The sequence below is a fragment of the Lytechinus pictus genome, chromosome 13, assembly GCF_037042905.1.
Source record: "Lytechinus pictus isolate F3 Inbred chromosome 13, Lp3.0, whole genome shotgun sequence".
NCBI classification, from domain to species: Eukaryota; Metazoa; Echinodermata; class Echinoidea; order Temnopleuroida; family Toxopneustidae; genus Lytechinus; species Lytechinus pictus.
In genome coordinates this window covers 12487809-12512163 of record NC_087257.1, presented here as the reverse complement: position 1 = coordinate 12512163, position 24355 = coordinate 12487809, and the positions used below count along the sequence as shown (strand labels likewise).

The 24355-nt window shown below is 38.4% G+C and overlaps 1 protein-coding gene across 8 annotated transcripts in view; it reads right to left on the bottom strand.

Moving 5' to 3' along the window:
• The window catches only part of LOC129274010 (RNA-binding motif, single-stranded-interacting protein 1-like), a 300926-nt gene that overhangs the window by 41406 nt on the left and 235165 nt on the right, over positions 1-24355 (bottom strand). For 7 of the 8 annotated variants that reach the window (XM_064108901.1, XM_064108900.1, XM_064108902.1 and 4 more), the window contains exon 3: positions 10183-10397. In XM_064108901.1, coding sequence (XP_063964971.1) covers positions 10183-10397 — 215 coding nt within the window. Of the gene's footprint in view, positions 1-10182; positions 10398-19560; positions 21679-24355 lie in introns of those variants that run through there. The other variant, XM_064108907.1, reaches the window with a different exon arrangement.

Here is a 24355-nt window from a genome sequence, read left to right as displayed (position 1 = left end):
TTTGACAGAATAAACTTGACCAACTGGTAGCTATGGCATTAACAGAAGAGAGAGGGAGAGTGAGAAAGAAAGAAAGAAAGAAAGAAAGGAAGGAAGGAAGAAAGGAAGGAAGGAAGGAAGGAAGGAAGGAAGGAAGAAAGGAAGAAAGGAAGAAAGGAAGAAAGGAAGAAAGAAAAAAATAGGAGCCAAGGTGGAAGGTTTGCACCTGTGCTGGAGGTGACAGGGGCGGGTTGGTGGTCCCCCCAAAGGGGCGCCTGAGGGGGGAGCCATTACCCTGTCAGGATCCCACCTAGTTTGACAAGTCCAGGGTTGATGGGGACCAGCTGGTAGCATTTATTCCTGTCAAAGTCTTGTCTCTCCCCTAAACTTCTCTAAACCATGGCTTTGGGGAAACTTTCCAGAGTTTATATTATCTGCAAAAAGGCTGTAATGACCCATGAATGTACTACATGTAATTGGCAGTTATGACCTTTCTGCAGATAGCAAAGAATATCAAGAAAGTTCACCGAGTTGAAATTTGAGAACTAGAATGTCATTTTCTTGTGATTGGGTTTGGACGTGAGTGAGTAGATATTTGAGGGATGAGCATGCCTACATCATAATTGATTTTTTTTTTACATTGAAATCTCATATTCAATGTAAGAACTTGTGATATGGGGGGGGGGGGGCACTAAAATATACTGTCCACACGTTTGTCATGAAATGCGTGTAGAACACAGTTTTAGTACTTGTTTGCTTTGAACATATGAAGCATTCAAATGTCAGATAATCCACTTTCCTATACAGCATTACTTTCAAACTATTCAATTTGTCTACATGCTTTGTATTTGACAACAGGGCTTATACAAGGTTATAGATCGAAGGAAGAGGTTTACTTGAAAGTTTCCATTATCAAACTTAACGAAACAAAAGATAAGGAAATAGCCACATCAACAGGAGCAAATTACAATGCTTTAGTTTCCCCAATATGCAAACACTATTCAACAAGCTATTTACCAAGTCTCCCATTTCCGACATTTGGACACGATACCATTGCCATTTGAATTTCAAATTAAGTGGAAAGGCCTTGAGGGTAGACTAGCTCTTTGTGTAATATTTTTATACTGATGACAGGAGTTAGAGAGAACTGGAATTTCAGAAGAATTTTTTGTAAAGATATATTCCCCAGCTTAGGCAACACGTCTCCGTTTCCCATAAATAAGTTGGGACTCCTCGATCAATATTCATTTATTTTAGTGCCGAAACCCCTCACTTGAAGAGGGGCCGAAATCCAGGATGTGTTCGGGAAGGAGAGAGGTAAGCACACTCTCATTAGAAAATAAAATGAGTAATAATACACAGGTAAGAATTAGTTTCAAGGAGCAAACTAAAGATTCCCAACAAGCGAAATGATATGATTCTAATTATAGCTAAGCCTATTTTTTTCTTCCACCTGTCTTACAGAGTGAATGTAAAAGCCGAAGCCAGGGGCCGCAGTAGAGTCGCGAATAAACAGAAATGCAATTTGGATTATCGGTTATAATTTACAGGTACACTGTTTTCCTGAAGCTAAATTTCATGCAATTCAAATTCAAGCTTCAAGGATATCCAACTATACATGCATACAGAAAACAAAACTTTTGCCATGTTGCTCTTTATATATCATTCATTTCCATTTTAACTCTATTGAGGATGAAATATATTGTATAAGCTACGATAATTGCAAAATAAATGAAGGTGTCTTTGAAGAACAAATTTCTAATACGGATTTGCAGAACAAATAAGCTGGCCAGGAAATGTCCTCGCAAGGGAATGGAATTTTGATGGATTCATGCATAGAAATAAAAGACAACATGGTGTCATGTCTTTAAAATTCACCTCAATTGGAAGTTTTTTCTTTCTTATTTTCTCTTCATTGCTTCCATCCACAGGCACCATACAAAATTGGTGATAATGCATCTATTTTTAATGAGGTAGGTGTATGACCGTCCTTCCCCTTCTTGATGATATCTTAAGGTGCTTTCAGACCACCTCGAACTTTGTCAGTTCCAGGTATTTTCTGATCTGAAATTTGCCCTGATCAGAAAAAAACCAGGTCATTTTGGCAGTGTGAAAGTAAATTACGCATAACATCCCCGAAAGGAAATACCCGCTAAGGAGTAGGTACTTGTCAAAACTACAAGAACTTTCGCTGGGATTTTTCCAAGGTCGCAGGTATTTTGGCAGTGTGAGAGCAAATTGCAGGGACTTTCTTAGCTGGGCGCAGGTGCCGTGGGTGGCTGCTGAGCTAGCAATTTTGAATCTTTCGCCTTGCCTGCTTATCAGATCATACTGCACACGCTGGTAACTTCGGGAACTTTCCCTGAGGAGTACGTTTCGGGGCAGTATGAATTTAGGAATAATTATCAGGTATTTTTTTGCCTGAGAAAGTTCTCACAATTTAACAGGGATTATTGTGATCGAGGCGGTGTGAAACAGCCTTTAGTCACACCTAAAAGAATGATGTTGGAAATTGTATGATCCCACTTTGCCTCTGAAGAGTCTGTATACCCATTTATTCTAATCCAACTTTGTCCTTTTAGTCTAGTCTAGTCTCACTTATGCTGCAGTCACATTTCCCCTACAAGGTCCGTACGGTGAGTAAAAAAATAGCAGTTTTACAGATTTCTTTACGAACCACATACAGGAAGCTGGTACAAAAATGATAACAGCTATTTTCGCCTCGCCGTATGGCCATCATAGGCGAAATGTGACTGTGCTATGATTAGGCAAATGTCCACGGTCTAATCCAAGTTTGTCCTTTAGTTCTAATCTCACTTAGCTTTAAGTAATGTCCATCTGGTCTAATCCCACTAGGCACTGATTATCCTAAATATTGCACTGTTTTTATTTGGTCAAAACTCAATCTTAATGGGTCGCGAGTAGGTTTCTGAATATCGTCAAGTGACTCAAGTCACTCCACAGAAACGGACCATTTTCAAATTTTAATGACCACTCTAAAGTCTTAGGTCAACCGACTACCCACGGTTGGTTCCAATGGTCATGGGTGACAAAAATGAGAAGTTGACCTTTAGAGATGGTCACTCTGAGGCTGACCATATAAGCCCTCTTATCTTTATGGTTTGCATAATTTGACCACCATATTAAAAATTAAGTTATGAGATGGGGAGGGGGCTGAGTGGTGATGTACAGTTTATACTTGATGTGATGTTGTAGTTAGAAGTAATACCCCATAAAATTGCAAAGAATAGAATGCTTTCCGTTTGATCATTGGAAATAAGAGAAAAGGGAAGATATTATGGAATGTGAGGGTGTGTACAGGGGGGTGGGGGTTTGGAGGGGGAGGGGGAGGATGAATCCAAGGAATTGACAATAATGGGTCAAACATGAGAAACCCGATTGATAACTCCATCAATCTTCATAATTAAGTAAATTGGTTTGAAATCAGGAATTAGCCAACAAATTACTCCGGAATTCACGATGGTCATTGACTTCCAAAGTGGCTGAGAGAATGTCACATCCAAACGAAAATTTATCTCATCTTATATTGATTTGATTACAGGGCAATATTATATTTTATGTATTGCAGTGGAATGATATATTATCTAATATGACCTGAAAATCATGGATAGATGATTCATTAAGAATAGAAATACTGCGTTCATTTTCAGTCCAAAAGAAATATGAGATAATCAGTAGACAAGACTTGAATACCACAATAATTTTTAGATGAATTATTAAAATAAGAATAATAAATTTTCACCATAAGTACATGTACTGCCTCGTTTCAACATCATCTTTGAGTATATTTTTCAAAGACTTTTTTGTTTTGTTAATTCAATTTAAAGTATACATTTTCAATGAGAAAAAAAAACACGACATGCATATACAAGAATATGTACTGAATTATTCAACAACGGTTTGAGGAGAAAATGAAACAGGAAAAAGTTGAGGATAAAATCAATTGTGGAGGACTGTAGGTTCAAGTGGTTCTATAATGAAAAGTGAAATTTTAAGAGATCCATAGCTGAAAGTTATAGAAGACTCTTGCATTTTACATGTTTCATCAAGAGACCTATTCATGAAAATTCTGACAGGTTATGAAATAATCATATCTCAACCTTTCCCTTGCTTTCGTTCGCACGCTCCAGTTAACGCGTTTCACGCCACCGACGAGCAAAGAGCCGGGCCACAACCTCTAGGATGCACGGCCCAAACGACAAGAGAGTTATCGTTTTTCAATAAGAGATAAAAGGCGCAAGAAAGAGAAATGAATTATTGATAGGACTCTAACCACCTGACTTAGATAAGGTGATTAAGTATTGATGCCAGGAATGGACGATGACAGGAGTGCCGAGCCGGCCCGCGTCCCGAAAAAGTTGCCGGGATGGGAAGTAAAAAAAAAACAAGGCGAATTAGGAAGATTGGATTCGATGATGGAATTGAAACGGCTTCCCAGAGGTGAGCAGTTGCCTGGAAGAAAGTTTGGACAAAAAAGTTATTTTTCATTTATGAAAGCTACTTTTATGTCAACCAGTTGACTTCAGCCCTCTTTTCTCTTTCCCAACCAAGGGTTTAAAACTATGCTGGAATATCATTCCTAAATTTTCCATCAATAACAATGCAAGAGGCTAATGATTAAAGGAGAATGAAACCTTTGGAACAAGATAGCTTGTTAGCAAGCAGAAAAATAAAAAAAACAGATCAACGAAAGTTTGAGAAAAATCGGACAAATAATGAGAAAGTTATGAGCATTTGAATATTGTGATCACTAATGCTATGGAGATCCTCACATTGGCAATGTGACAAATATGTGTGATGTCACTTGTGAACAACTCTCCCCATTACTTTAGTATATATTTCACTTAACTGCCTCTTTTATCTATCGGTAGATCATGTGTTCTTTCTATAGGAGGGCATGTAATACAGATTTTAAAAGAATACATCATGGATATAGAGTTTGTATCACCATAAAAAAAGCAAAAAGAGACATTTTGGGGGTATTTCATAGTCCATCAAAGGGAAAGTTGTTTACATGTGACATCACACATCCTTGTAGCATTGCCAATAGGAGGATCTCCATAGCATTAGTGATTGCAATATTCAAATGCTCATAACGTTCTCATTATTTGTCTGATTTTTCTCAAACTTTTTTGTTCTTATTCTTTGATTTTTCTGTTTCAACAGAAGCCCACTTGTTCCGAAAACACAAAACATATGATGCAATTGCATTATCTTGCTTTAAAGGTATATACTACCACCATCCCTCGGTCTGCATTGGATCCTGATTAAATCCCTCTTTTAGAATTTAATATAAAAGGGTTATTTTTTAACGAGCCAGGTTGGGTGGTGATCCAGAAATGTCAGATTTAATTCCTCGACTTTTTTCGTCCCACTTAGGAGGGGTGAGAAAAGTGGAAGAATCTGTTCCGGGATTTGTCGGATTAAGAAGACATTTGCGAAGGACACCTCAGAAAGATTATAAAATCTCCTTTCACGTCATGATTAAACCAGACTGGCATAAAATGCATTATTAATCCATGGTTTCCCTATTTCGTTTGGCTTAAATACAGAGATAACTACGTTCTTAACCGGAAATTTAACAATTCTCTGCTATTAATATGAAGGCCAAATAAGCAAGGTCTGAAATTTTTGAATTTCATTCATTTATTCAGTATTAAATGCCCATCAACCTACAGTAAAAAATATTCAAAGTAAGACAATTATTCAAAGATAGAGGAGACAGCAAAAAAAGGGGGGGGGGGGAAGCTTTACGAAGAGCTGCCAGAGAAACATAAAAACATCAAACGCTGCATTGAATTAGTATATTTGGTAATGCTGACTTGAAATACGAGATACCCAATTTCCAAGTTTATAATTGTCCATCATTTCATATTTTTCTGAAATGACCTCCGTTTGACCCACAGTACAGGCACCCTAGGGTCAGCCTGCGCCCAGGATCATATCTGTCAAGATTAGCTAAACCAAGCCCCCCCCCCCCCCTTCTGGCTGCTTTGTAATTTTCTGGCTTTAAAGCAAAAATAATGATTTATTGATCAACCTTAAATCTCACCATCTGTATATCTTTGTGTTTAGAGGAGAATGTGATGGGTTTCTATTGAAATCGTCCCCTAAATGCCCATGAATATTTCATTGTTGTTTCGTCCTCAGAAGTGAGTCTATTCCCTTGGGGGAGGGGGATGGAGATGAGGGAGATGGTGCAAGGGGAGAGGTCAAGCAGGGGGTAGGGGAGTGAAGGAAAGGAAGGGGGTTATGAATAAGGGAAAAGGAACAGGGAGGGGGGTGGGAAGAAAAGGGGAAGGGGAAAAATGAGGGAAGATGGAATGGGAAGGGAGAAGTGAAATAGGAAGAACTGGAAAAGTCTATTCCTCGTGAGGATGGATGAAAGGGGAGAGAAAGCAGAGGAAAAGAAGAAGGGGAATCAGGAATAAGAGTTGGGAAGGGGTTTGGGGAAGAGGAAGGGGGAGGGGTGGTGGAAGGCGGGAGGGGAAAGAGGAAGAGGGAGAAAACAGGATGCAAAGAAGCAGTGAAGAGACGGAAGCGGGGAAGAAGGGAGAAAGGGTTAGCAGACGAGGAGGAAAAGCTCTGGGACATTTAACAAAGATATCTAGGCCACTATTAAATGTATGACGAAGTTAGGAGAAGTGAATATTCAAATCTTACAACATTAAACTCTTAGAGGAGCTTTCAATGTCTTCTTCACTTTAACCCCCCCCCCCCACCCTTCCTGCCTGCTTCGTTTTCTAATTTACCTAACCTTGTCTGCCTCTGGAGCATGATAGTTCATTAAAAAGCACAAACCCTAACCATATCCGAATACAATTCATGCTCGAGTAGTGTGAATAATTACAAACGCTGGTTTTCTCTCCCCTCCCTCTTCACAAATTCACATGCCAGCACTTCAATCCGATATAATTGTCCATTTCTCAAGAGGGGGGCGCAAAGTCAGAGCCAAAGGATGAAGAGATCGATAGCTGCCGGGAGAAGACCGACTCCAAATTGGGCTCCTGAAAGTTTGATGAGAATGCTCGGGCCGTGGCATGCCCCGACAGGCAGCCATTCCAAAACATTTTCATATTTCATGAAGGGGGATCCGTTCAAGCATGCAGACCTTCTAAATGATTTTAGTTCGTTTCCTTTTATCTCGTCAAGATCAACTGAGTTTCGATTAAGATTTATAATCAAACCGTCCCCTTCAGCCATTTTTGCCTTCCGGACACCTCAAACTGATTACCGTTTTATCATTCAGTCTTTTACAGATATCTGAAATGAAGGAAATAATATTTGTATTTCATATACCTACAATGTAGTTAACGTACAAAGCCACAAAATATCTGTGCAATTGTTTGCCCCCATCAACAAATATTGTTTATACATTTGTCAATATTTATTTGTCAGTTGAACTGGCATGTTTATCTAATTTTGAGTTGAACTGGTGTATAACTATATGTTTATCTTGTTTGTATATTATTTATGGTAGAATTAATAAACAGAGTATTTGTATTGTGAGCTTGTTTGAGATACAGTTAACATAAAATGTATGTATAATGTAGTTGAAATGTAATATGCTCTTATAAAACGGGCATAATTATCTTCATAATGTCTAGCACACGTACCTTTACATACAGTAACATTCAATGAACTGGCTGCGTATGTAGGGCTAACAATTTTAATAGTGTAGTATTGGGTGCCTGTGATCTTTTTACAGACACCATAACTGGTACCAGAAGTATATGTATATGGGCCGAAAGATTGCAATAAATGGCTATGAGTAAGATCATTGATATGGAACAGCAACTCTTTTGAGGCCTAGTTTCTGTAATTGTGCCGTAAAGTAAATCGGAATTCGGTTGGTATGAAAATAAACAGTCCTGAAGTCAAATATCCTTACATACTTCCCAACTACTGTAAATTCAATGAATAGTTGTAACAGGCACATTGAAATAGCAAAGATCCTCGTAAAGAGCCTACAGAAACTTGTATGCTTTGAATGAACTAACTCGGTGATTTACACTGCATAACTGTGGTGTTATATGTTAACACTACACCAGTCATGTGTTATGAACACCTTTGTGTGCTGTTGGAACTACACGGTGTATTTTCAAAACCAGTGGATGTGGCCCTCTGAGAAGATGAATGGTGTCTTTTGTTACATTTTATTTTGCAAAGATGCGTGTGGATCCGTGGTGAAGTCCACAGATTTCGAACCACAAGGCCAAGGGTTCAAATCTCACCCAGTGCTAATTGTAATTATGACAATCTACCTATATTCTTTTACCACTCTACACCCAGGTTTTAGATTGGTACTAGGTAGGATGCAAATGTCAAAGAATTTACATTGGCATGTGTGAGTATATGAAAAGGTGACGGTCCAAAATGTGGCCAAAAGGGACGGAGTGGAGATGATGCATTTCATGCGTGGAATAGCAACTGAATCCCTTGACCAGGGGAATAATATAAACCTATCGGTAAAGAGCAAATATATCGGCCGATTTATATATAGGCCTATATAAATTAACAAAAAGAGGCAGAAGTATACTGGTGATGGCAGAGCAGCTCATGACCCCACCCTCCTCCTTCAATCCCACTACATTACAATAGATAATTGGTTGTGGTGGCAGAACACTCTTGGGGTAGTAGCCACACAAAAGGGGGGTTTAGGGGGGTATTAACAGCACCCTCCAAATTCCTTTCTTTGTTAGCAGTCCCTGATCAATATCAGTCGGGGACAATGGGGGTAACGCCCCCCTGTTATTTGGGAGTGAATCGAGGAGGGGAGGGGAGAGAAGGCTGTGATTGTCGCCAGAGTGTCATGATGCAGGCCTGCATAGAGCTTTGGTTGTGGTTTGGTGCATTTATGATTTTATGCATCCCATTGTCAGGTTAGAATTGGGCTATTGTGATGTTTGTAATTCAGAACATATTTGTGTCCTTCCCCTTTTCATTTAAACACCGATCCTCATTCTTTTGGCCGATATTTAAAGTCTTTGCCTCATAACATAGATCTACTTATGAAATTTGATATTTCTGTTCATAATTAGAGAATTCCTGTAAAATCCTGTAAATTCCTGTGAAATCATTCAGCAAAGGCCTACCAAAAACAATCGCCAAATAAAGACTATCAAGTATTCAAACTGAATAAACAAAAATAAGAATGATTTAATTTGTCACCATGAGCGTGATTAATATGATAATGAAAGTGGGCTAAGTGGGCGAAAATTAATTCTTTTCGATACTCTTTATATTTTAATATGATATGAAGGGAATGTGTCGAGAAACATTCCACTCTTGTAGGCTAGCGATCCCTTGAATAAACACAAGATGTGTTTTTCTATTTGAAATTCCGTAAGAGTGACATTGAACTTTGTAAATACTCCTTATGGCATTGATCAAAGTTTAACATTAAGATTAACATTATTTACATGACTGACAAAAAGCAAACATAACATTTGCGGAAGTGGGCTGCATGGGTTTCAAAGCCAAGTTCATATTTCAAAACCTTTTTCAAACTTATAAATATGTGGTTGCAATGCATTTTTTTTTCAAATACCAATTTCAGCAGATTCATGGCAGTGTTGTGGAATTCATTTTTCTTAATAGTAATGGTGGTTCCACAAGGGATGCGTGGTCTTTATGCAAGTTGCAAAAACAGAAAGGGTTAATATCAGGGCTCTGCAGCCAATCACACTCAAGGTTTCCATGATAGTTACCATAGTTGTAACTCTTAACGGAACTGGCCCAAGATATTGGTCTAGGATTTTGGTCTCTCTGTCTATTAAAGCCCAAAACGAATCTACTCCTACTCATACTACCCCAAAGAACTCACTGTTTACATAGTCTTAATGCAAAGAGTTAATCTAGTAAATCTAGATCATAATCACACTCCTCTTGATATGCGATAATACTGGGAGCCAATCCCTTATGAGTGAACTGTATCTCCTATAGAGTGCATTATAGCTCAGTCCGGAGTGAACTGTGTATTTTTTTAGACATTTTCACTCCTAACAGAGGTAAAATTGACTCTCAAACGAAAAAGATTAATGTAGTCTTGTTCCACGAGGAGTGCAAAGAGGGACCAGACAAGATCTTTTGCGTGAAGAGGCTAGGCTGACCAACTTTTGGCCTTGCTGTCTGAACCCGAACTAATCTACTCCTACTTCTACTACGCCCAAAAATACTCACTGTTTACATAAGTTGACCAGATCCTGGTCTGTGGTGTTGGCAGGAAGGCCGCGTATGTATAGATTGGTCTTACTGAGCTGCTCGCTCCCGCTATTGCTGCTCTGTGATGAAGGGGAATGTGGCGAGGGTAGCTGGGAGGACGGGGTGGACGACCCCGCTGACCCCCCACTACCTGAACTGTGGGGCCCGGGCATGCCTCTCATGGTGGGGTATGTCTGTGGCAGGAAGAGAGAAAAAAAAAGATTGGTGATTTATCGAGTATATTGAAAAAAAAGACAATTGTATGCAATTGACCACCACTGTCGTCGTCGTCGTCATCAACACAACCACCACCACCACCACTGCTACCATCATCACCACTACTACAATCATCATCATCATCAACAACACAAACACAACCCCTTAATTACCACCAACACCATCTTCACCATCGTCATCAACACAACCACCACCACCAATGCTACCATCATCACCACCACTACAATCATCATCATCATCAACACAACCACCACCATCAATGCTACCATCATGATCACCACCACTACAATCATCATCATCGTCAACACCACAAGCACCACCCCATGCCAATAATCACCACCACCATCATCACCATGATTCACTGGCATACAAACATATCCTCCATCATCATTACATCATTGGATAGGCTTATTCAATCAATGACAGTAATGATGCATCATCTGATCTGAATTTGCGACAGATTTGCATCAATACAAACGCCAATGGGTACTTTCTTATCCTCCTTCTCCCTTTAAATTACTTATCTTCCATCAACTTTAAAGAGAGCAATCTCTATATTCCAATAGTAAAAAATAACAGGTCACCCTAGAAGCCAAAAATGGTATAATGGTGCTAATCCCATACAACAGATTCAGATGGGGGCTTCCACTCCCCTACTTAATCCCCTAGACAAAGGGAAGAATCCCTTTATCTAGAGAGAGGGGGGAAGCTTTTGAAGGGATTGGTCTTTATAAACAAGCTTTGGATGCTATTTTCAGACTTTCCAAACAAGCCTACAGCAAAACAAAAATTAAAATGCAACCCCTCTTCTCCGCCATCCCAAAGAGATTCTGTTAAAATCTCCTTGGCCATCCTTTTCACTCCATGCATAACTGGAATGGAACTGGAATATCGTAACAATTAAAGTTGGAAGTGGAGGGGTTAATGACGGTCCTTATTACTGTAAAAACTTTGTAATTTTTTTTTAAAAGATGAAAAAAAAATCTTCCCTGATTGAATGATGTACCAGACAGTCTCTGATATTAGAAGTATACGAACATTATATCTTACAATACAGTATCTTAAAGGTCATGACAGTGCCCCCCCCCCCCCCGGGGTTGTGTCTATCTTGGGGGGAGGGGTGGATAGACACAACCCAATGATTACGATGCTTTCCATGAAGGGGATGGATCACACAAGCACAATCATCTCATGAGTAATGACACTTTTGAAAAAGAGCAGAGATCATAATTGGAATGCTGTACAATCTACAGTGCCCACAGAGCAAAATTATTCTGGTATTTTCATTTTCACTTTACCATCGAGGACTCCATACTTGTCGTCATAAATGGTGGTTGACTGAAAACAGAAACCTACTCAAGTCGATACTTGTCGGAATTCCTTGACATGTACATGATAGAATTGTGGTCAGTTCAAAGTACATTGTAAATAATTTCTTTTCATGGGTACGATTGGTGTCCAACTGTCTTGCTGGTTTTCAATATCTTCTTTCATTTTGACTGTTAATTCTCAAAATGGAGTATGTGGATTTAACAGACATCAAGCAGTAGCACAGTAATTTTACAAATACTTTGGAAATATATTTGTATCTTCTTTCTACCATTAGAAAATGATTTAAAATCCATTATAATATTGATAATATAAAACTACTACTTACAATAATAATTAGGCTAATAATCAGGTGCTTAAAGACATTTAAACTGTAGGCCTAAACACCAAGGCGCTCGCAGATCAATTATTACCCTGTTTATTGGATTCAATCAGTCATTCCCACACACAACAATGTAAGCATGATTATACTCATTCTCCACTCCCTGGGGAGTATTCTAGCCAGTCACCATATAATGCTTAGGCCTGTGCCAATATATGTTGTATATTCTCTGTGTGATAGTTGTTACATATACCAGCACAAATGGTAAGGGCTGTTAAGAAGTAATTGATTAACACAATACATAATACAATATGCAAATTAGCAGTCCTTATAAGCCAGCACATCTGTCTTCCCACTCAACCAAAAGCACACTGCATCCTTCAATACACAAACACGCAATTATACATCACCCTCATTGCCATTCAGCCGAGCAAATTGGCAATAAACCTCGATCCCTAGACTGGAATTATGGGATAAATCGTGAAGAATCCCTAAAACTCATTATGTCATTTGCTTCGAAATTAGGTTGCGTTATCTTGGTTCCTAATGACTTTGGATAATATATCAGAATTTCTGGCTTAGTGGGCTGGCTCCCTAGTACCATGGACCTATTACGAATGGACATTCAACGAGAGCATTTTATGACCACCACCTGTTTCCAGCTGTCAAAATTGCTGTCTAACCCTTAACTTTCTCTTTACGCGGTTTTTACAACGACCGCCCGGGGTGATTGTTTACACAAGCTCCTTTCGCCCGATGATCGTCACCGATCGATCACTGGCCCTCTTTCGACCAAAGACGGTCATGTTGTAGCCCCGATTGCCAATAGGGAAAGTCCTTACATTACCTAGAATGCAATGCGCAATTCATATCCGGTTTTTCAGTACATTATTTAGGCTCTCTATAATGTGCGATTGTCGTCTGTCCATCAAAAAAAAATCCCGTTAAATTTCATCAATCCTGTGGAATTTTATGCCCAAATGAAAATCAACTTCTGACCGAAGGTAAGCGCTACTATCGACATCGATACTGTCCGAAAAAGCTGAGATTTTAACGTTTTTCCGCAGATTTTTTCGTCGAATTTCAACTGCTTTTTTGCCGTAGATATACGGATCTGCAAGGTGATGTCAATGCATTTCATCTCCGGTTGTTAGCGATGTACGTAAAAAATACGTTTATGCACGCCTGTTTTCTTGTTTCTGCTATCATTTTCATAGCGCTAACGTTCGCTGCTGTGCGTTGCTTTTGATAAAGTGAACGAACAACATCGCAATGGGTAGGAGCAGCGTACAATTGATTTCCGCTGTCAATCAGTGAGAGCATGTTTTACGACCGGCTTGATGGGTGTCAGCTGCCAGCGCTCTGTTTATAAAAGGATTAGCGGCGACGGTCTCTGTGTCAAAGGAGGGGATTCGTTGAATGTCCATTCGTAATAGGTCCATGCTAGTACGATGGCTGGAATATGTATAATGTAGGACTATATAGATGATTCTTGAATGGCCATCCGCATACAGGTAATGCTTGGCATGTTTTATCTCTGAGATCGGAGAATAATTCACTCAGCAAAAACGCTAATGAACTAAAAATGAGATGAATCATTTGCTTGCTCGAGTAATTTGCATTTATAATTCCATTTACGAGTTAAAGGGATATGTTAACTTAAAAAACCATTATCAAACAGTGACCTTTGTCTGAGCCTGTCATTTCAATCCTGCAGGCTATAAGAAGATATGAACTTAAAATGATAATAATTTATCTTATGAATGTATCTTTTACAAAAAATAACTTGGGGTACTACCGAGGCAAATATGCATAAAACATATATTTAATATAGAAATTAATTAAGATATTATTATTAAGGGCCTATTCATATGTTCAAAAATTCATTTATAAGTCTACATTTATCTGCAAGATGTGAAATGGTTTCTTCATATTCAGGAAATTTAAAAAACTCCTGAACATAATTACAAAAATATGAATAAAATTCAAGATTTCAGTGTACTTGGTTATCAATTTTTTAATAAATTTTTAAATGATTCTGATAATTGATTCCAAGAAATATCAAAAAACAAATTTTTATAACTTTTAAAACAGATAATGAAATAAATAACAATACAATTTGTTCTAATCAAAAATATGTTTTACGCAACGTGAAGTATGCCTTAGAATAAAGAGGCATACGTGTTTTTGTTTCTAAGCTAACGTTTCTCTTTAAGTCCTCCCAAGGGGAATGCATACTTAATCCTATTACAGCTGTATGCAGGGCCTGCTGGCTACAGTTATGCTTATTACACTCAAAATGGATTAAAAACACCACGCAACAAAATGCATTTTAAAAGGACAAGGCTGGCCACATATGAGCAGCTGTGATTGTTGCCTGCACCTGACATTAGCTGGGTGGATATGATACTTGACATGACCATGTGACCGGGTGGGGTATGGAGTGTTGAACCCATAGGGGTAAGGAAGGGAAGACACAGATAAGTTGACGGGAGGGAAGGTAGGACACAGAGGACTATACATCAATGCATCAATGCCCTACCAACAAGAATGGTATTAAGAAATTAGCCAATAAAGAATTATGATCAATCCCCCTCAAAAGTGTATAATTTAACATGAGCAGGCATGTACAAAAGGAGCCAAAGGAAGTACTGGCTAAAATCTGTTCGGATACTTTCTATATTGTTTGGATGTCTTTATGACTATCATTTCAAACTGGGGGCTTCATATATACCTGACGAAAAAAAATTAAACACTGACATAGCACCACTCCTGGCTTATCGCATAGCCCACTAAAACTGTTTTTTTTAATCTTCCATGCAAAGCCCCCCCCCCTCTCCTCATTTACGGCCACTATATGTTCCAGTCAGCCCAAAAATATATTTTTTTTTTGTAATTTTGAGGGGATACTTTCCAAAACCTATTGTTTCTCCCTGCAACATTGGATAGGCTTTAACAGGGATTTTCAGGGGCTCTTTATTTTCCATGATTCTTTTCGGATTTTGGAGGCGAAAGTCCCCATGTATTTTTTTCTCTGGATACAGTCCTCTGGAGTTGGCCTATATGCCAATAAAAGTAATAACCCTTCAAATGATTTCCTTCTGAATATCAAGGGTGTTCATAGGCACCCAGCAGAAAATGTCCTAAAAGGCCCAACAAGTGCACTGCCCCTTTAAACCCTACAAAGTGCTGGTATTACATCTTCAGCTGACCAATCATAGTAGGGGGGCAAATGTCCAAGTTTCTTACCTCCCAAAATTGTTACGCTTCAGACAAGGTCAGAGGTCATAAGGATGGAATGCGGAGGGCTTGCTGGCCTTGATCAGATTTCATTTTCCCCCCTTTTTACCGTTTTTTTCCTCCTCTATCCTTCCCCACTTTAGTACTAGCTTTCGCTTTAGGCAGGCGAGCCATGGCGAGGCCGGTGAAGATTTTCTTTTTCGGTGACTGTTATTCTTTCTGAAATCCCCTCTAAAAAGCTGCCTTGATATCATTTATTGGAGGGAAGATTACAAGAGCTTTTTGATTTTTGATACTTTGGCACCACCTGCAAACCTCGGCCCCTTCGAGATTTAAGAAAGTAATCTCTTGACATTCGTAAGAAACAGGGTCTGAACTCTAAAACTACGAAATATGTATGTGTACTTGAATCATCCCTGAAACACTCAGATACACACAAATCTAGGCTCTGTTCAAGGCTCATGGAATTAGCTGCATCAATTAGGGGTATTGAATGTGTTGAATATTTCAGCAAAAGAGCCCCTCCAAATAATACAATCACAAACCCTACAACAAAACTATCATTCACTCCCTGACAGGATTCCATGATATTTTCATTGAAATCACAAAATATGCATACAAAATAAACGATTGTCAAGTCTGTACACCTTTTCCAATTTGTGAGAAATGTAGAACAGACACTTGCCTTTAAATTTTTTTTCTGTTTCGAGGTCCTTCTTAATACAGAGTTCACAGTCTGCATCGATTGGGAAGTGGGTACCAGACATTAGACCCACAAATAGAATTACGTGTCGGTGTTCTCATTATACCTACAATTCTCGCTTGTCTACCAAGATAAAAGCCAACATTCCATCGACCCACCTCTCCTCCCGCAAGAAAATGAATTTCAATATCCCCCAGGCTTACAACGGGACTTGGCATTAAATTAGGCCTGATCGGGTTGCACGGCTCTGTCCACCGGCCGGCGATTACACCCTCGTTTACTCTACTAACACGATTAGCGCCAGAAAGGGCTGCGGTGTCGGCAGCCGTCCCCTTCTCGTAAGGAGGGCACTTGAAATTGCCTTAGCGAAACGTGACAGGAAGAAAAGTCAAGTCCGCATCCATAAACGGTAACCATTCTGATCGCGGGGTGTCGTGAACTGGAATAATTTGACCGGGAGCGTTTAGCTGCAAAGCGACATTAGTTGTGTGATCCTTTCGGATATGGCATGTAGAATGTTGGGTCAATATGTAAGCTAGTGCGCAAAATGCATGTTATCTTTTTCATCATGTTTCAAAAATCTGAATAAGAATAAAGAAGAGCTGATCCCTTTATCAGAGAGGTAGGCCTATAGTCTCTTTATTAATATGATTCCAGTGCAGCATTTTATCATTATTTAGAGTAAGTGGTGGTATTTCTGAATAAAATCTGTTCGGCATACAATAATCACTACACACTCTAAATTGGCAACACAATAAAAACAGAAAAGTATCTTCAAAATGCTAATTGGCAAATTTTACAAATTCATTTTGACTCATGTTTACATACATTTCCATATCCATTTTTCTCTTCAAATTAGAAAAATAGCAAATTAATGATCATTGCAAATTTGATGATTAAAAAACAGATTAATCTTCATTTCAAGTCTTGTTACAGATGTTTCCAGAGATCCAATTTTTTCTTCAAATTAGGAAAATATTTAGAAAATTAATAAATGATTGTTGCCAATTTGAAGAATGAGGATCAAAGCCAATTTGAGGATCAAAAGCAGATTAGAGTTGGTAGTATAATTGAGCTGTGCAACTCCACGAGTAAAGACAAATTGAAAGGACAGTCTTTTCCAGCAGGCTAACGATCCGTCGATTTCAAACTCTGTTTATGTGTGAACTCTCCGCTCTGCTGACAGCCCCTCCCCACACACCACACACTGTATGTTTACTATACAAACAAACATTGGAGGGGAGAAGAATGCTCCAATGTTAACTTCCCCACCTCAACTAGCTTTGTAACGCATTCTTATAAGGTCATGTGGCTTTGTGAATGAAATATGCAGACCATGCACAAATGCGGGAGAGAGAGGGACGGGAGATGGAATGATGGACCGATAGGCAGACGTTCTTAAAAAAAAACCCATCCTTGACCATAATATTGGCCAATATAAAATTAATATTGGAACATTATTTATGCAATTCAATCAAAAGCTTCAGAATCTTAAGTTTAAAAAGTTGATTCTTAGAAAATTAATATGTATCCTAAATACTCTATAAAAAAATAAAATACAATAACTGGCTCTCTCATTTGCATTGTTACCTGCGTCGTGCACATAACTGATGTTTTGAAAAACCGAATCATATTTTACTCTCCTGATTTTTTTTTAAATTTAACATAGCAGTCAAAGCAGTGTGTTTCTTTTTTATTTTTCTCCAGTTATCATACTGATATACTGCTGGGGTTGACTTACCGTTTACACTTTGATTGAACTTAACTTTAAGTGATCTGCGGAATCACAATTTTAATTTCAAACCAAATTGCCATATAAATAATAACTACTGTTTAGAGAAGCTTGCTTATATTAAAGCTCCCATCTTGCAAATATGTAGGCCTACACCATTACATGAGTAATGTAGACATTAGACTTTATACAGGTCACATGTATCTACTATGTATCCTATTGATGTGTTTTGTGTAGTTTTGTTTTAAGTTTTCACTGATTGTATTTGTTTTGTCATTTGTACAGCGCTTTGTAACTTTTGAAAAAGCGCTTAATAAGAAGTAATTATTATTATTATTACTATTGTAATCTATGTATCTGTTCTCAGATCCATGTAACTTTCATGTTCCCCAACACATAGGGAACATTGTCACAAGACAAGAAAATCCCTTTGAAGTTAGAGGGAGATTTGGGTAGTCCTGATGGAATTTATGGAATGCCAATTCAAGGTAAATCTCAAGTAATTTCATGAGGATTTCCATACCAGTGCTCATTTCAGGTAGAGAAAAACATTACTGCGGTAAGTGACCACACTAATGGTTTCGACCAGCAATTTAGTTTGATTCATTTCCAATCAAAATTCAGTGACAGATAACGAGATATTAAAGGATAGAGCATCCACGGGTAGTGGGGGGAGGGGGGGGGGGGTGTAGGTGAAGAAGGGGGGGGGGTACAGGATGTATAGAACTACTTCATAAGTCTAATGTTAAAAAGGGCATAGGCATTTGTGTACAAGTTAACATACTGTAGATGCGACTATATAGGCCTATTTACTGACTTGGTTTTGAGATGCATAAATTCTAAACTAAAGCTACTTGAAATAATCACCTGTTTGTTGTGTTCAGATCTTTTCATCTTATCTCCAAATACTCAAAATAATTAGACCTAAACTACCACTATACAATGAATACTAATTACCAACCCTCAAGACATATAACCCATCATATGATATTCAAACATATTAGATGGCAGAAGAAGGGGGCACATACCACTGTAGTTGGTGAAAACACTGCTTTGATGTAGAGAAAGCTACAAGGAAATGGCACATGATTTAATCACAGATCAGCGTCCAACATTGCAGTCATGCATGTACCAGCGGAGATATCAAAAGATTAATTGAGTCAACAGACATATAAATTATGCAGTTATAGGAAATGAAGGCTTGGATAAAGAGGAGGAAATTACAAACTTGGTCATTGAAAGATAAAATAAACCACTTTTTTTTTTCAAACATTTGAGGAAATATCATTGCTAATAATGAAAGCAAGGATTACTCTTGAGTACAAGAATGCAAATGAGAAGACTGACAAAGGCTAATTTAAAGGTATGAGGAAGACTGTTGCCAAAATAAGCTTATATCTACATGTAAGTCTGTAAGGCTATATTCACACAAGACGATTTGAACATTACACCATTAATGAAATATGGAGATGAAACCTTACATATCATTTAATAGTATAAAATGAAAAAAAAATGGGCAAATCTGATATAGCAATAAAAAATGAAATAAAGCGGAGTGAAGGAGACCAAGAAGATGTAGCCCAACACAAACCCCCAAAAAAGGGATTTGTGTTTTTACAAATTACATAGGCAGTGACAACATTACATAGGCAATGCATTAAAGAAACACTAACTTCAGTTGCCATGGGAACTGCCTCTGCTTAAGAGACCCAAAGAACAAAATATCCCAAGCAACATGTGACAATTTTGAACATCATTTTTAGTTTGAGAACTAGAATAGAATTTGTTTCCTACCGAATAAACCCAAACGGCTGTTGGCTGTTGCGATGGAATGATGTACGGCGATTGGGCAAGTGTCTTCATCTCAGATTTCCAACTGGAATAAAAGCGTCACTGATTTGGTTTCGCTCGACTCCGTTTCGCTCCAAATTTTCACAAATGTACAACTCTGATCGGGTCACGCCCCCTTCTGAAGATAACGCATCAATCGGAGCGAACTACTCAGGTTTCCATGTATCCAACTGAATAAGCTCTATTAACCTTTGACCTCGCAACTTTTTCAATACAAGGTGACAAATTTCCTCAAGATTCCAGAGTGCTCAAAAACTATATGATGCCAGCATCCAAGCATGTATACATATGTTTGTTACAATGAAATTAACATCAAGATGGAAGGGTAAATTTCACTTTATCTCACTCTGGTTAACAATAACATGTATGTGAAGAATTCCAAGTACATGAAGGTGATGCCTCCCTTTAAAAGCAGTAGAGGAGTAAGGGATTCTTGATGTAGATTTACTCCTAAGGACCACTGGATTGCTTGATAAAATCCCAGGCTGGGATGTCAGAGCTGAAGTCGTATGGATCCTCTCTCTATGAGCTACATGTATGAGAACGTTAGCACTGCCTAACTGTCCACTGGTGTACGAATGAGAGGACCCTCAACAGGCGTTGAGCTCAACACACAGGTGGCTCGGTGGAAGGAAACTTCAAACCAGAAGACAAGTCGAAGGCAAACTTTGGGAAGTTGTCTCGCTGGTACTTGTTGTATTGTATCACAGATGTTAGCTTTGGCCTCAAAGAGTGGTTAAGTCTTCGCAAGTTGATACCCACAAAAAATTCAGTCGTTTCAGAAGAAGCGACAACGCATCTATCCTCAACTCCCTGTTGTCAGCTTTACAGGTGGGATGGGGTCTGGGAAGAACCGAAAGAGGAGAGTGGGAGACAGAAGTGATGGGAACCTGGGATAAAATGTGTGTGAAACTAGCCAGTGGATTATTGGTTGTAAATACACTCCTATGTGATTTGCAGAGAGGGGTCAGGCGGGGTCTTGCCGCTGGAATGTTGGAAATGTACCAAAAAAGAAGGGGGGAAGTTGGAATGTTGAAATCCACGAGAATGTTGAAATATACAACCCGGAGGTATACTATAGGCTAGATAGCTGGCAATTTGAGCAGATTGACTCTCCAAGAAAAACGAGAGTATTGGAAACGGGGTGGGGGTGTCGGTGACGAGAGAAAATGGCATCGATCTGTTTATCTAGGGGGTTATTCCCTTTCCTGGCCCGCGTCCTGCTTTCGTGGTTTGGGGAAGAACTGGGAGAAAAGAAGGTTTCAATTGTTTGGGCGATGAAAGCCAAGTCAAGTCAGCGGAGTAAAATGTCAGAATAGCAATGTCAGATGTCGAGAGCGGAGGGAGCCGAGAAGGGGGAGAGAGGCGGTAGATTTCCAAGATCGAGCCGATCTCCCTCCGGAGGGTTGGTTCCTCCACAAACCGTGTCAGACTTGGGGGGTTGGTGAGAGACTGCAGAACCCCACCGGCTTATTAGCATCCCCCTAATGACCGATACCACCACTGATGCCTGCCGAAGGATAGAGTGGAGAAGATGGGGAATGATGGAGCGAAGATTCTCTGTCGGCTAATACGCTTTCAGCTCGTAATTACCTCACACCGAATACAGCTTCTACCCCTCCGGTGGCGCTGTTTGGTATTCCAATGTCTAATGACAGACACAAGCCGTGCACAAATGTTATTCCTCTGCTTCAATTAGCGATCAGCTGATTCTTGCGCAATACCACCCAATCTCGCTCAGTCAAAGTCAGGTGCTCCAATTGAACAAAATCACGGAATATAAGCTTTCTCAACTACATGTACAGATTACAGCCCTTCTTTGCAGTGATGCTTGCAATATTATGATGTCTCCAAATCATAAATGAACTTTTAGTTACTCTTGAGAAAATAAACTGATTGCCTGTTGAGTAAAATGACCCTGCCCCTTTCTGATTTACTACTCCAATGTTTATGAGAAGAAAAAAAAAATCAGTGAGCAAGGAGCTGGCTGCAACCAATGAATGAATGGATGGAAACTCCACTCAAACACACACACACAGCTGCTGCCCCAACACTTTATCCAGTATTGCAGACATACACATACACACTGCACAGCTGATCAATGTGTATACTCTCAAGGACTTGTGTATCCATACACACAGGGGTTCTGTGGTGGGCACACACACACCCCCTTGTCATTGGACTGTACATGTCCAGGAAGAAAAATGGGAGGGGCACTTTTTAGCTTGTCACATGGGCCGAGAGATATGGTATTTTGGGGTTTGGTAGGAACAAGCTGGGGTCAAACAAAATGACCTCTAAGTTTTGCTGCAAAATGACACTAGAAGAAGATGCACTCTATCTAATATGTATACATGACATGTGGCAGTTACAAATGTGCTTGCATTACACTGGATCAACTGATAGAAATTAGCCAATAAGTTCAATGTACTCTTTTTTTTATTAAAAAAAATATGGGTTATTAATATTATCTAAACCACTACATATTAATTTTCTTCTGCATATCTATTTTCTAAAATTGTAATGATAGCCAAGTTACCAAGAATATATCAACCACTGATCTAGACCTGTATGACTGTTAAACTGCATGGGATTCCGATACAAAAAAAACTATATATTCAAAGCAACTATTGGGACAAAGGTCATGCATAAAAATAAATTTCGCAAAGTCAATGTAATGATACGAATAGTCAACCTGTTCATGAAACAGATGAACTCTGTTTCAATTATTCGTCCGATGAACTTAAATTTACCTAAATAATATGAGGAGATCTGCGTAACAGGCCAATCACACACCGCGATACCCGGCAATGGATATACTTGTTATGGCGCTGATTATGCAAGGCGAAATAGCTAACTACAATTAGGTGAACTACAAGGAAATAGTATTATAATAATGATAATAATAATCTGTGGTTAAGAGCACCGTATTGAAAAGCACTTCTTTTTAGTATTCAGGAATTGTTTCCACTCTATATGATCTCAATGCCCAACAAGAGACAAAAATAAATGCAAACAATCAGAAAACAGAAAAACAGATGTGAGTTCGGAATGTCATGATAAATCAGTTAAAAATGTGGATCGCAATTGATTTGGAATATGATATTTGGGAGTGGGTTTGTTTTGAGAACTTTTCTTATTTAGTACATTGCCCCCTGGTTTGGGACAAGAGCTAATAAGAGTCGTTAAGATAATTATACAGGGATGATAAATAATGGTACAAAGTTATTGACCTTCTATAATTGAGGTCAATTAGAAGAGATAGAAAAGATTCCGACTTAAAACCTTTGGACTACTTTGGTGGGGAAGGGAAGAATTGTGTGCTATTTTGATATTTGAAATTGGCTGAACTAATAGCACAGCATTAATGACGGAATACTATTCAAGTAAGGATGCGGGGGGGGGGGGGGATGACACAATAGTTCATTCCCCTGAGCAATAAGTTTGCTGCTTGAATTTATGCCACTGAAATAAAGGCTCTATAATACCAAATTCATGAGCTAAATGCCTATTTAAGAAAAAAATATTTGAAACATATATATATATAGGTCTATTTGCAGATGTTTGAAAGTTTGGAGCCAGATGGCCTTAAGTATTGCCTTGCAAAATGTTTAAAAAATTGTTGTCACTCATACCCTGTTAACGACAATTTCCCTATTTTCAGATTTACAAAGAAACAAACCTAAGACAAGATTCTACAAAAATGAGTTGGTCAAAATGTGAAGTAGTACAGTTAGTGCTAACCAAAAGAATACAAATATCTTCAATAATACAGTCTTTCTGATTCTGTCTTCAACAAATTGGGTGGATAAATTTAATAATCTCACATTTCACAATCATCCAATACTCTGCTGATGCCTCAACGATTGATGACCGAATCTAACCAATAGCAATAAAATAAGGAGTCACTCCATATTTTTGGTTTACCATATTTTGCATGATTTATGATTTGATGGACTTTTAACCCCTCCCATAAGATATCTGTACATTCCAGGGCAGTCATATAAACTACTAGAGTGTTTACACTTGATAACACCTCAATGAAACTTGTTGTCGGAATAAAGATATTTCATATCAAAGGAAATGTAAAGGAAACTCCCAAGGGCAAAATATGTGTAAAAACATACAATATTATAAATAATACACATTATGTTTTAATATCAATGAAAGTTTATTGGAAATACTGATAAAAATTGTAAGACTGCACAATCTGTGACTTCAGACTTAGTTCGAAATTCAACTATATGTAGTTTTCAAATTTAAACCCAATACTTACACTACCCATAGCAACATTTTAACAAGTGTATATACTGTTTGGTTAAAGTTTTACATTTTAGCTACTGAAATGTAATTAATTCTAAAAGTTTATTAGAAAAAAAGGTGTTTAAATATATTTTTGTAAAACACCCATGTCTGTTTAACATATACCATCAGTTACTATGGCTTTAAATGCATTTATATAAAAATATAATACCAAAATTAAATGAAAGGAAGAACCATTTTTTTCAAGGCACATGTTTGCTTTATGGAGTCGCAAGCAATTAGAGTGGTGAATGTCAGATGATACTCAAGCAACTGTTGAATGAATCTTAATAAACTTCCATTGTAAATTCTTAAAGTGATGAAGTTGGAGAATGATGAGGATGGATTTGGAAGAAGTGAAGGATGAGAGAAAGATGACGGTGATAAACAAGACGATCATGATAATGAACAACACTTACAACAAATCGTAAAGAAA